This window comes from Apodemus sylvaticus, chromosome 7 (assembly GCF_947179515.1).
Source record: "Apodemus sylvaticus chromosome 7, mApoSyl1.1, whole genome shotgun sequence".
Lineage (NCBI taxonomy): Eukaryota > Metazoa > Chordata > Mammalia > Rodentia > Muridae > Apodemus > Apodemus sylvaticus.
The window spans coordinates 101,844,435-101,858,747 of record NC_067478.1 but is presented as its reverse complement, the minus strand read 5'-3'; the positions used below and the strand labels follow the sequence as shown (position 1 = coordinate 101,858,747).

The 14,313-nt window shown below is 45.3% G+C and overlaps 1 protein-coding gene across 3 annotated transcripts in view; it reads left to right on the top strand.

Annotated features, from left to right (window-relative positions):
• Prdm10 (PR/SET domain 10) overlaps window positions 1-14,313 on the top strand; it is a 109,468-nt gene that overhangs the window by 63,093 nt on the left and 32,062 nt on the right. For all 3 annotated transcript variants that reach the window (XR_007978873.1, XM_052188762.1, XM_052188761.1), the window contains exons 10-13: window positions 224-353; window positions 991-1,233; window positions 6,379-6,726; window positions 8,773-8,928. Coding sequence is in view for 2 of the 3 variants with exons in the window: in XM_052188762.1 (XP_052044722.1) it covers window positions 224-353; window positions 991-1,233; window positions 6,379-6,726; window positions 8,773-8,928 (877 nt within the window). In the remaining variant the exon portion in view is untranslated. The remainder of the gene's footprint in view (window positions 1-223; window positions 354-990; window positions 1,234-6,378; window positions 6,727-8,772; window positions 8,929-14,313) is intronic.

The window sequence follows — 14,313 nt, the reverse complement described above, 5'->3', positions numbered from 1 at the left end:
GTGTTATCAGTGCTTTTATTTTATGCTCTTATTTTGTCTCAATAATTTTACAGCACCTCTGTGCTGCAGTCAAAGCTGAGTGGTGTAGAAAGCCCATAACAGTGCTCTCCATCCTAGAGGAACTGGGGAAGTGATAAACTCTGGAGCTTGTAAGAACTCTGAGGGAACAATGCATGGGGTGCCAAGTGACGACTATTTGTAACTATTTGTCTCTTGTCCCCAGAACAAGAGGGCGAGGAAGGGGTCGGGGCAAGAGGAGATTTGGTCCTGGCCGGCGGCCTGGGCGGCCTCCAAAATTTATCCGTTTGGAAATCACCAGTGAAAATGGGGAAAAGAGTGACGACGGGACACAGGTACTGGGCTCTGAGGAGCCTCCTGCCCACGCTCAGCCGTGCCGATGTTTATAATTCTGTCTTTTTAGAAATTCTGTCTTATTAAAGTGTTGTCCTGTTAAGTAAAGCGGGATTGGAACGGGACAAAGAGCACATTTTCAGGTGTTACTTATAGTACAGATTTAACTTTACTGTGCTAAAAATTTAAAATTGACTGGAGGTATTTTAGGAAGACTTGGCTTAATTAACTTAAACCATTAGAATTGTATCAGAAAAATTGTATCAGTTTCCTTGTTCTGTGACCAGGGATGTTTTACAGTTTTTGCATTCTGGATACATTCACCTGTCTGTTAACTTTCTCAGAGGGAGGGTATTATTTCAGCTCCATAATGCTAATCCTTTTTTTTAAACTGTCGTCATCGCCGAGAGGAGTCGTCGCTGAGTTCGATGGCATGTTCCATAGTCCTAGCCACTCAGAAAGCTGATATAGGAAGACTGCTCAAGCCTAGGAGTTTGGGGCTAGCCTAGAAAATCTAGCAAGACCCTATCTCTTAAGTAAATGTATACCATGGATTCTGAATTTGAGCCAATAAATTGCTTCTGTATCACTGATCTTTATGTAGATAGAGTGGTAATTCCTGGTGTTTGCCAAATTCAGGACTTGCTGCATTTCCCCACAAAGGAGCAATTTGATGAGGCAGAACCAGCCGCTCTGAATGGACTGGATCAGCCGGAACAAGCATCCATCCCAATCCCTCAGCTGCCGCAGGAAACCCCATCTTCCCTGGAGCAGGAACCAGAAACTCACACCTTGCACCTGCAGCCACAGCAAGAAGAGAGCCTAGTGCCTACCCAGACCACGCTGACAGCCGATGACATGCGCAGGGCCAAACGCATCCGAGTAAGTGGGGAAGTGCGCACACTCGCTAGCTGGCTGGCTGGCTGCCCCCCTTTCTCTTCCTGGACAGTTCTCTCAGGGCTCTGTGGCCCAGCCTCGCTTCGAAATCTTGCGGCCGGCCTTTCACGTGCTCTTTATGGCACCTTATTTTGCCAAAATGCTTTTTCTCCGTGATTCTGTTCATGGCAAGCTGACATGGCTGTCCTAGAGTCAATCAACATAGGCCTGGGTTTGGGAAGCTCATGGATTAGTGTACTTAAAGTACGATAGCTCCCTATACTCCTGAATTCAGAGTTTCAAAATAAGGACTTAGGCTTATTTAATTACAATAATTATTTGTAGTTTACTTAATTTTTTCTTTCTTTTTCTTTTTGGTGCTGTAGATTAAACCAAAGGCCTTGCTTGGGCTAAGCAGGGATTCTTTTCCCCCAGGCTATACTTTCCAACCTAAAATATTTGTATTTCCAGCCATTCTGATCTGTGCCCTAATCATAGCTCTCAAGGAAATAATGGATAACTGAATTGGTTATTTGTGGTTCCCAAGGAAAACTAGCAAGTGTCTCCGAGAAGGGATCTGTCTCAGTTAATGGGGCAGGTTCAGGGAACACGCCCAGCACAGCTTAAGCAGAGTTGTACGTTCAGGAGCAGGTTAGTGTGTTACTGTGTGGACTGTGTCTCAGCTTTAGACTGCTAGACTGCAGAGGCTCTCAGACTTCTGTTTCCAACGTGTTTCTTTTATTATTTTGTGGGCTGTATTGAACCTGAGTTAGGAACTGCAGTGGGTGCATATGGAAGGTAATATGGTTCTGTGTAATGTCTGGGTCTGCTTATGGCTGCCGTGTAAAAGATTTGTTGATACTTGATTTGTACATAAACACACACACACACATACACACACACACACAACTCTCTAGCCTTTTCTACATGGATGGTCATACTAGCTTAGGTTTGTTCGGTCTTTCTTCTTTCTTCTTGACAGTGACTAACTAGTGGAGGCATCCAAGGTGTGCCTCGGAGGTAGGCGCAGCAGCTCCTGGCTTGGGATCCTGCAGTGAACGAGAGACTGGGTCTGTCCCCTCTTTGGTCTGTTTATAGGTTAGAAGGGACCTTGGAAATGCATTTCATTTAACAATACATTTACACACTTTTAGTCACATGGCAGACCTGAAGGACTCTGAAAACTGTTTAAATATCCTTTATGAGGGTCTTGTAATCAAAATATATACAACTTTCAGATCACTCTATCTAACTTCAAGAATTTCATAAATATATGCCGGAAGGAGAAGCTGGGTGAGCGGATGTTTTCTGATCCATCCAATGTATCACTTCCCAGTCTGCGCTTGTCCTCCTGCCCAGCTCTCACCGAGTTCAGGGAAATGCTTGCTTCATTCCATTGTTTTGAAGGGAAACCAATAACAAGGCGCATACCTGTAGACAGGTGGCTGTTTGAGCTCTTTGGTTCTTAAAAGAGGCGGGGTATGGTTCCAACACAAGGTTCCTTGCATCAAAGCAAAAGCCACTGTGTGTAGCCTTTAGAGGTCGATCTTAGTTGATCTGACTTGTTTTTTTTTTTTTTTCCCTCTCACACATCCTAAAAAGTAGGGCTATATATTTTTTCATCTTTTTATTCAGATTGGTAATGACCAACTGAAGGGACATCTTCCAATCCAATTGGTAATGTAACTGTTTTTCTCTCCTCTAATGCTGCCTGCTCAGCTGGAGCTGCAGGTAGGTTTGTTTCCTGTGTCTCACATACCCAGAATGTTATTTAAGTGCTTGCTCACCTGCTGTTCTCTGCACACTGTACTTACTAAATTGTGGAAAACACAATTTGGATGCCCCTGTAAATGCAAATTAATGAATGATGCGATTTTATTTGCAAGTGGATAAATTAGTAAATTGTGGGCTGTAGATTCCTCTTGTGCAAACACAGGTGAGGACAAACTGATCTCCGAGGCCCCTGCCAGCTCTGAAGCAATTTCAGTGATGTGTTCTCTGGTGCTGGACTTGGACTGCACAGTCAGCTGTGTCTGGGCAACCAACAGAGCTTGGCGCTCTAGGGCTTTTAGTCTAATAAGGAGCCAGTGTTAGCAGAAAGTGATTTGCAATTCTTTGTCAGATACACAAGTGCAGCCTGGGACTGCTCTAGGAACTGAGAAGAACTAAAGGGAAGTCAGGAAATCATTTGTAGATAGGAGGAGACAGGCACTTGAAAAACTGTCTCTTGTGGAGGTAGATAACACCATAGGAAGTCAACCATAGGATTGGCGGCACAGGCACAGATGTTTTTGGTGCTGTTATGGGGCAGTGCAGCTAGTGTTGTGGCCCTGGTTTGGGTATCGGAAGGAGAGTGGAGACAGGTGTGTTGTTAACCCACTAAAAGTTGTGAAAGCTGGGTGCATGGGTAAAACATTATTTGTTTTTGGGTTTTTGTTTTTGTTTTTGATTTTTCTTTCTTTCTTTTTTTTTTTAATCAAGCAAAACCCAACAAACAAACTGATTCTTTTCTCATTAGTCTCAGCATCAGAACAATGTGACAATGAGTTAATAGTGTGGGTTCCCTTAGCTATTAATTTCAAACATTAGAAACATTTTTACAAATGAAGAATCTTCTCTCAGAATTTGCTGTAGTGCAGTGGAGTTTAGAAGGAGGCTACTACTTTGGCATCCCCATCAGAGTAGTTAATGGGCCATGTGGTATGGTGATATTGAGTACAGGAACTTAGAGATAGAAGACCCACAATGCATCTGTGCCCAGCCTCCTGCTTGTAATGGGTTCTTCTAGAAGTGGCCCAGGTGTGGTTGTGCATGAGAGAAACTCCCTTAGAGCAGAAGCAGCCTGCAAGAGCCGGTCAAGGGTGGGGCAGCCCAGTACTCCCCCTCTTGCAGCATGAGATCCACTAGCTCGGATAGAGGCAGGCCAGCTCTTGAGCACTCAGTGTTCCGGGCTCCATGGAAACGACACAGATGATAAGAGTTGCAGTGGAGCTAAGGAAGGGGCGCAGGTGGCTGCTCTGTTAAAACCAAGTGTCCGAAGGTACTCATGCTAATCAGAACTGACAGGAGACTGAGGAGCACGCTGGTGTGACACAGAGCTGAGCTGTGGACTTAGCACCCAGGAGAGATGGAGCTCCTGTTCGATTGTGCAGCAGGTCTGCCCTTGGAAACTTGACCGGGGCGGGATCAAGGAAGTGCTTCTTACATGACAGCTGCGCTCTAAATCCCAAATCTTCACTGAACCTTAGGAGAGCATCTGTTTTTCTGGCATCTTCCCATAACATTCTGAAAGTAGAGGGAAGTAGGAAGAGCTTTTTTGCCAAGTGTGTGCCAGGATAATGGGCCAAGCAGCTTGAGGAAATGCGAGCAACCTCGGCTGCTTGGAGAAGCTCCGTTCTTCAGGATCTCTCTGGATTCTGTCGGAAAGAACCTCGGATAAAACGTTAGAGTTTTATTTGAAATACAATTTATTCATGTTCAAGCCAATGTGCGAGATTTCCTGTGACTATGTAGTGTCTTAAGGGATCGAAATACAGAAGTGGATAATACGTGGTGCGGCCTCCCATACCTCCGCAGTCAGCTTAGGAAGACAGCGGAATTGTTGTTCACCATTCAAAATAAATGACTAGGTGGCACAGTAAATACCTCTAGGCTTGTTGGAGAAGCTGGGAGAGACAGTTTTCTGGTACATGAATTGGACCATGTTCAGAAATTTCTATAGATCAAAAAAAATATTTTGTTTTTCCCCATAATTACTTTACGCTAAATTTAATTTTCAAGGTGCTTCTGATAAGCAATTGAAAGTACACTGATTGCACAGACGATGCATGACAATCCCTATTGATTTTTTCAGTGGCTTTCCTGTAGCTGTCCAGGCACACCCACTCACAGGTATATGCTGAAGAATTTCCCCACCATAAAGCCATCTAGACCTTTGCGTCTGTGCTTTGAGGAACTTAGGAATGAGTCTTCTTTGTGGCACAACTTAAGTATTGATTCTGTTTTCTCTGTGTGAAAGATATTTGTGGGGCTTTGCTCTTGGTGGAGTACCAGTTGGTTGTCAGCAGCTGTGACAGATTCTCCTGAGGATCTGTCTTCTTTGGCTTGGATTCCCTGTGTCAGTTGCATGGATTTACAAGACAGATAACCTGCCACAGAAGGATAATCTGTTCTGAAAAGGGAAGAGCAAAATTGACCAGGTTAGACCAGAAGCGCAGCAGTGAGGTTAGCTTTGTGTAGAACTACCATGGGAACTAGTCCTCCACAATCTCTAAGAACCCAAATACATATTTTCCATTTATGATGTGTTCATGTCATACCCCATTCACATAAATCCTCATTTCCCATTGTGCTCATTTTCTTAAATTGAGATCAGAAATACATATATTGAAAATTCCACTGACTTAATGCCTTATGCCCAAAGGAACCCCACACCTATTTCTTTGTCTGCCTCCCCCGGGGAGGTCTGACTGCTGTCAGTTTCTCTTATTTCACTGTGAAATGTTTTCGTCTGTTTCAGATTCTTTCACGGAGGGCTTTGACCGACTGCCACCCTCCGCTCTCACCACGCTTGTGTCATTTACCCACGTGTCCTCACATCTTCAGTTTCTGTTCTGTTCTCCTCTGGGCTTTCTTTCTTTCTTTCTTTCTTTCTTTCTTTCTTTCTTTCTTTCTTTCTTTCTTTCTTTCTTTCTTTCTTTCTTTCTTTCTTTCTTTCTTTCTTTCTTTCTTTCTTTTTTCTATTGAAGACATGTTTTGAGCAGGGTGTAGTGCCTCATGCCTTTAATTCCAGCACTTGAGATGCAGAGGCAGGGGCATCTCTGTGACTGGTAGCACAGCCAGAGCTATCTATATAGTAAGAGCCTATCTCAAAAAGAAAAAAGAAAAAAAGGAAAGAAAAAAAGAAAGAAGGAAAGAAAGAAAGAAAAAGAACACTTGTTTTGAAATTTACTTAAATCCTTTCCAAAGGAAGTCTGCACATATGGATCTAAAGTGAAACCCTGAAACTGTTTCTTCACAACAGACTTTCGGGCTTGCTTCAGCCTCAGCCCCCCCACCCCCCAACTTCCTCTGTGTCCTTGAGCTCAGCCTCTCTCACCTGCAGGAGTCACTTGGGTCTCCTCAGCACGCGGCCCTGTTTGTGTCTTTCAGAATGCAGCTCTTCAGCATCTGTTTATCCGGAAGTCCTTCCGGCCTTTTAAATGTCTGCAGTGTGGGAAGGCCTTCCGGGAAAAGGACAAACTGGACCAACACTTGCGCTTCCATGGGCGGGAGGGGAACTGCCCGTTGACGTGTGATCTCTGTAACAAGGGCTTCATCAGCAGCGCCTCCTTGGAGAGCCACATGAAGCTGCATTCGGACCAGAAGACGTACTCTTGCATTTTTTGCCCAGAATCCTTTGACCGCCTTGATTTGTTGAAAGATCATGTGGCCATTCATGTCAATGATGGCTACTTCACCTGCCCAACTTGTAAGAAACGGTTCCCAGATTTTATCCAGGTGAGTGTCTGTGACTGGCATTCCTGTCTGCTTCCATCTTTTCGTAAAAAGAAACTTCAGTTTTTGGAAAACGGAGACATATTGTCCAGCTCCTGCCTTCTCATCCTCTTTTTTTTTTTTTTTAAAAATAACTTTGCAATAGTTTTCAAACTGCTTTTCACATACAGAGTATTATTTTCCTTAGCTGTCCAGATCAGTGTTACTTAAATGTCTTAAGTTATGTTTCTAGTAATAAACACCACATCTTGTGCTGGCAGGATAGCCAAGTGGGTAAAGGGGCTTGCTGCCCAGCCCGATGATCTGAGTTCGGTCCCTGGAACCCACTGGAGAGCTACCCCCTGCAATTCTCCTCTGATCGACACATGTGCATCATTGCACATGTGCACTAAAAATAAATGTAAAATTCATCTTGAAACACTACATACATCTGGTTATTTTTTTTAAAAAAGTCTTTTTAAAAAATCTTTGCCAAATATCCATTACTCATGAAACAGCATAGAGTCTATAGCACATCTTCCTTCATTTCTGGATGGGAAACCTCTCTCCACCGTTCTGCTTTCTCTCTTGCTTTAGTAAGACCATGTATTTGGAAGGAAACAGAGCTGGTCTGATATGCTGTGCCAGGCACTGACTATCTCTCCTGTAGTACTGGGGCAAAGTGGGGTTAGAAAAATTCCAGAGCATCCCTGATTTAATTTTAACTGATAATATTTTTTGTTCAGTAAAATAATTAAATCACAATATATCATATAAATATTCTTTAAATTGCTGGGCATGGCAGCTCACGCCTTTATTCCCAGTGCTTGGGAGGCAGAGGAAAGTGGATCTCCATAAATTTAAGGCCACCCTGGTCTATAGAGCCAGTTCCGGAACAACCAAGACTACACAGAGAAACCCTGTCTCATAAAGCCAAATATATATATATATATATATATATATATATATATATATATATATATACACATATACATACATACATATAAAGAATGTGTATATATATAATATACATATATATTCTTTAAAAAATGCAAAAGCAAAAGGAGGGTGGGATTTAATCTTAGCTCTCTGACCATGAGGGTGTTGGAAGGTTTTTTTTTCCGTACAGTTAGGAAAGTTGTTAAGGCATAATGTAATGGCAAAAGGACCTCCAGTGTTAGTGACTCCCAGGGCTTGAAAGGATTCGCTTGGTGGATTTTCTACTCTGTTTCTGTCCATAGCTTACTTGCTTTTTTTCTTTCTCACTTCAGTGCTGGCTGTTGGATTCAGAGTGTCCTAAATGCTAAGTACACACTGTTCTACTGAGCTCTCGCTTCTCCCAAAGCGCCTTTTCATTTATTATTTATAGCTAAGAGAGTTCAGAACCTGTCTTTCTCCGTCCCCACTCCCACCCAAGTCCTGGAGTTGATTCCAGGGAGAAGCTGTAACATTATCTGAAAGTAGAGGGAGTCCGTTCCAGTCAGGGAGGGTGGCAGTCAGGACTGTGCTCATGAAGTGCTATCGCCAATGTCACCTGATTTCTATCTTTCATTCTTCAGAACCTGACCCTTTTCTTCCAGAGCTGAGATTGAACCTAGAGCGTGCATGGCTGCAGGCAGTTGTGGTACCCTGAGCTACATCCCACACCTGCTTTAGTAGGAAGAGATGAGAGGATCAGCTACTAATGAAGCAGTTACCTCTGCATGTGTAGAAACAAAAATGAGGACAAATGACTTTTGTTTTCTTATAGGTAATTTTTAGCAAGATTCATTTAAATCCAAAGCCATTCTACCTTTAGCCTTAAAAAAGAAGATGATGGTACAAAAGATCAAGACAGTGCTCTTCCTTTTATGCTTTAAGTCACCTGGGAGGTTCAGATTCATGGGGCTTTCTGGCCTGTTCTGTTTCTCTGTGACCAGGACAGTGTGTGGTACTGAGGGCAGTCCTCCCTTGAGACTGGATGACTGGCCAGGCTGCTAAAATCCTCAGTGGTGCGTGGGCTCCCTCTAGCGTCGTAGCCACCTCTGCTCCTTTCTTTTGGCCTGAGCATCCCCTGGTCTTTACTGCCAGGTGAAAAAGCACGTGCGAAGCTTCCACTCTGAAAAGATCTACCAGTGTACGGAGTGTGACAAGGCCTTCTGTCGCCCCGACAAACTGAGACTGCATATGCTCCGGCACTCCGACCGCAAGGACTTCCTGTGTTCTACCTGCGGGAAGCAGTTTAAGGTAGGAAGCCATCCGGAGGGAGGGGCTGGCCTGCCCAGGGTCAGGTCAGGCTCAGGACGGACACTTGTTTGTTTCATGGCTTTGTGTACATGTCCTACATGATGGTTATCAGAACTAAATTGCTATGAGGGGGTTGAAAGACATCAGTACGTTTACATACTGCTTAAATCAGAAGGTCTTTCTTCTTGTTGAACACTTAGTCAGATAAGAGCCTGCAGGTAAGTCAGCTAAGCAGCAGGATCTTCTCTAGTAGAGATGTTAGAGGGGACAGGTCAGAGGGTTGGAATACTCTAGAGAATGTAATGATTTCAAGCACTCTGATGAAATATGCATAGCGTGGCATGGAATCCCAATCTTCAGGAAGCTGAAGCAGGAGCTTGAATTTGAGGCTAGCCTGAGCTATATAGTATAGCCTGAGCTATATAGTATAGCCTGGGCTATATAGTACATGGCTATCCAGTTTGTGCTACAGAGTGAACCCAAATGAAAGCAACGTAAAACCCAAACCAGCAACCTGCCCTGGAATTAAGAAGACACCAAGGGGAAATCTGCAGGAAACTCAGCATTTGTTAGTGACAGTCACTGCTAAACACTGCTGTAGTCACTTGTGAGATAGACGGAAAGAGGGCCAGTGTGACAGTTCAGTGGCTAAAGGCACTTGACACACACACCTGAGACTCTTGAGTTTGATACCCAGATCCCAGGGTGTACAGAGAGAACCTACCCATCAAAGTTGTCCTTGGCTCTCATGTGTGCTTGTGGTACTTGAATGTCCTCGTCACACTAATGATCAGTAAAATTAAATAAGGAAGAAGAAGCTGAAATGGATTCTTGGGAGAATGAGAAATATGTCCCTATGGAGTATGAACATGAAAGAGAAAAGGCTTGAGCTCCGTGGTACATCCATTATAGGTTAATTATGGATTATATTTGTGATGGCTTACAGTATATCATCATGATTGAAATCTCTGAGGATTCTACCATGAGCTATGTATGGCGGCATCTACCTGGAATCTCAGTACTCAGGAGGCTGACACAGGGGGATTGCCATGACTTGGAGACCAGCTTAGCCTATGTAGCAAACTAAGGGCCAGCCTGGGTATAGAGTGAGTCCTTGTCTCAAAAGCCAACATGGGCGGATGAGATGGATGCCGCAGTGGGCAGGGCTGCTTGCCACTGCACTCAGCAACCTGTGTTTGATCCCTGGAACACGTGTAGTAGGAGGAGAGAACCGACTCCACGGGTTATCCTCTGTATATGCAAACCATGCCCTGTGCACGTGCGTGCTTGGACACACAAGTTTTAAACAGTATAAGTTGGACTGCAGTTTTCCTATCTTCTTTTTCCTTCCTCCCTTCTTTCCATCCCTCCCTCTCCCCTCCCTCCCTCTTCCCTCCCTCTCCCCTCCCTCCCTCTTCCCTCCCTCCATCCCTTTCTCCTGCTCAACCTACTTTCCTCCCACCTTCCTTTTTCTTTGTTTTCTCTCCCAGTGTTTACTCTGTAGACCAGGCTAACTCAAACTTATTCTTGTGCTTTTACCCTCAAGTCTTGGGATTCCAGGCACACACCACCACAGTCTCATCTCTCCTCTCCCTTTCTCTCTACTCCCTCTCCTCTCCTCCCATCGCCTCCCTTCCCCCTCCCCTCCCCTTCCTTTCCTCTTTCCCTTTCTCCTCCCCTTCCCTCCTCCCCTTCCCTTTCCCTCCCCCATTTCCCCATCCTGTTCCTGTTAGAATTACAGCCTGTGAACTCACTACATGCTGCATGGCGCTCTAACCCTCACCTTTCCCCTTTTCACTTTTCTGTTACATTTCATCTTTCCTCTCTCATTCTCTCCTTTTTCCTTCTTTTTCTCCCACCCCATCTCTTCTTTTTCCCTTTCCTTCTCTCCTCTTTCCTCTTGCCCCTCCATACCTTCTTTGCTGGATATGGGGTTTGAACTTAGGGTTTTGTGTATATTAGTCACAGACTCTACCAACCAACTATATCTCCAGCTCCAAAACCTTTCTAAAGGCATCCCTGTGCTGTGATCTAGCCTTTGCCAGTCCATCTGTTCTGTCCATTCAGCTCTTTGTTGGTTTTGCTGCTTTGAGAAAGGGTCTCGTGTAGCCTAGGCTAGCCTTGAGTGGGATGTGTTGTTCAGGTTGGCCTTGAGTGACTGCCCCTCCTCCCTCTGCTCCATTAGTATTGGGATTATAGACATGGGCCACTAGGCATGACTTAATACTTTTTGACTATTTTTTTTATGCCAGTTATTATTTCAATGTTTAAGAAGGTTAAAAACAGAAAGAGTTGGGCCAGCCAAATGGCTCAGTGGCTAAAGGCATCTGCTGCCAAGACTAACAACCCGAGTTCAGGCCCTGGGGCCACACACTAAGAACTGGCTCTTGCAAGCTGTCTTCTGACATCCATACGTGCACCATGACGTGGGTTTCCTCCTACAAATAAAACGTGTGATGAAAACCTGAAGAGCAAAAAGAATTAAGGAGAAACCACATCTTTCTGCTTCAGTTTTGTCTTTAATGTCATTCAATCCTGTTAGATAGGGTTGGAGCTGGGAGTCAAAGCTACTCTGACAGCTAGTGAATAAGGGATGTCCTGGTTTGGCTGAGAACTTAATCATGGGGAAAGATGTAGAAACGGGAGTCTGAAAGGAGGGTCTGGGGCATGGCAGTCACAATTGCTCTGCTCTGAGTGGTGAATGGGAACTGGAACCCCAAGTTCTCTGACTACAGGGTGAACCCAGAATGCTTGAAGGCAAGTCTGAGTTGGCCAGTAGGTCTGGCAGTGTGGAAGAGGGCTGGCGGCTGAGTGGGAGGGAGAATGCGATGGCATCTTCCCACCAGGCCCAGCACAGCATGGCAGCCTGGCAGCCGCCCTGGTCTCACCTTTCAGACTGCTGCCAGTCCCTCCTCTGGCTGAGTCCATCATGGAGCAAGGGAGGGGAGTCCGTGTAATCCTCCTTTGTCTTGGCCAAGTGGGCACCACAGCTACTGTGACTGCAGGGCCCTTCAGACTCACCAGGGAACAAGTTGACTGCTGCGGCCCCTCTGAGAAAACCCTTTGCAGTTGTCTATGCAGGCAGGTCCCACAGTTCTCATCACAGTATCCGAGACAACACAAGATCTGTCCCCCCTTCCTCTGTTCCTCCTTCCGCTTGACAACCTTGCCATGTGCAGTTACTTCAGTAAGGGGTAACGCCTCTGCATTTGACCTTAGTCCTGGGGAGAAGTCGACTTTCAGAGCCCCACGATTTCACCTGGCTGATACCACTCACCTGGGGCATTTCTTGGTCTCCGAGTGAAATGCTTGTTGTGAGTCCGCATAGGTCCATCTGCTGGTGCTGCTGCCATAGCTCTTACATAGCTAGGCTAAGGGAGAGGCAGGGGAATGCCTTTTCCCCTTATAGCATTTAATGTTGTTTCTTTGTTCTGTACACTAATGTTTTGATTATTATGTGTGGAGGGGAATGTCTTTTCTAGTCCAGTCTATTTGGCGTTCTTTATGCTGCATGTACCTTGTTAGGCACCTCCTCCTTCAGACTGGAGACATTTTCTCCTGTGATTTCACAGAATATATTTTCTGTGCCTCTGATCCAGGTTTCATCTTCTTCTAGTCCTATTATTCTTAGATTTGGTCGTTTCATTGTGTCCCAGATTTACTGTATGTTTTGTACGAGGATTTTTTTAGGGTTAACCCTTTCTTTGACTGTGGTGTCTATTTCCTCTATTGTGTCTTCAGTGCCTGAGACTCTCTCTTCCATCTGTTGATTTCTGTTGGCAAGGTTTCCTCTGAGGCTCCTGATTGAGTTACTACATTTTTTATCCCAGAGTTCCCTCAGCTGGGTCTCCTTTATTGATTCTGTTTCTACTTTCAGGTCTTAAGCTGTTTTATTAAATCCCTTCCACTGTTTGTATTTTCATAGATTTCTTTAAGGACTTTATTATTTCCTCTTTTTTGTTTTGTTTTTGTTTGTTTGTTTTTTTGATTTGGTTTTTTCGAGACAGGGTTTCTCTGTATAGCCTTGGCTGTCCTGGAACTCACTCTGTAGACCAAGCTAGCCTCAAACTCAGAAATTCGCCTGCCTCTGCCTCCCAGTGTGCTGGGATCACAGGTGTGCGCCACCGCCACTTGGCTGTTATTTCCTTTTTAAGGACCTCTATTGTCTTCATCAGGGCTGTTATTAATCTTTTTCTTGTGCTTCAGCTATGTTGTAGTTCTCAGAGTCTGCTGAGGCAGGGCTGCTGGGCTCTAGCAGAGACACAACTGTCCTGGCCGGGACTGATGATGTCCTTATGCTGGTGGCTAGGCGTCTGGGCTTGGGAAGATTGTAATAGCTGGTCTTGGTTTTGTTTGACGGGTGTTAGTTTCTGTTGCACTGTTTCTTTGGGGTGGGTTATGGTGGCTGTGCATTGCCTGGTAGGGATTTCTTCTGGGATCCTGCTAGGTGTGGCCGCTGGGGGTTCCTGGTAAAATGTGTTTCTAGGTATTGTGGGCTGACACTTAGGAATGGAGATGGGCTGGAAAGTAGGGGCTGAGGGGGGTCTACAAGTGGGAGGAAAGCAGGGTGTTCCACCTGGGTCTGCTTTGTCCCCTGGGAATGAAGGCCAAAAGTGAGGAGAGGCCACAACAGGGTACAGAGCTGGGGGTGCGGCTGGGGGATTGCACATGGCAGAGAGAAGGGAGAAGGATGATCTGAAGCTCACCCACCTGCTTTGCCCTCCTTCTTGCTTCTTTGGCAGGCTTAGCTAGTGGGTTCCCGGGGAATGCTTGCTGGAGATGGGGGCTGGGATAAATTGGTGAGTGGGGGGAAGAAAGTTTGGAGGTGTCTTAGTTAGGATTTTACTGCTGTAAAGAGACATTATGACTGTGACAACTCTCATAAAGGAAACCATTTCACTGGGGTTGGCTTGCAGGTCAGAGTTTTAGTCCATTGTCATCATGGTGGGAAGCTTGGTGGACACCGCAGGCATGGTGCTGGAGAGGCAGCTGAGAGTTCTACCTCTGGGTCTGCAGGCAGCAGAGTGTGAATGAGCCACTAGGCCTGGCTTGAGCTTCTGCGACCCCAGAGCTGGCCCTCAGTAACCCACTTCTGCCAACAACGCTGCACCTACTCCGGCAAAGCCACACCTTCTAATTGTCCACTTCCCGTGAACCTAGGGCCATTTTCTTTTAAACAACTACAGAGGGAAGATCTGTGTGATCCACTGGGTGTGATAGGCAGGAGCTGTAGCAGGCGATCTTCTACAAAGCTGGGGATGAGACTGGGGAATGGAGTTGATGGACGGGATGCAGAGGTGAAGGTTTGCAGTTAGCCTACCTGGGTTACTGGCTGTAGTGGCCAGTAAACTGTAAAATTACTCTTCAACTAAAATTTTTCCATCC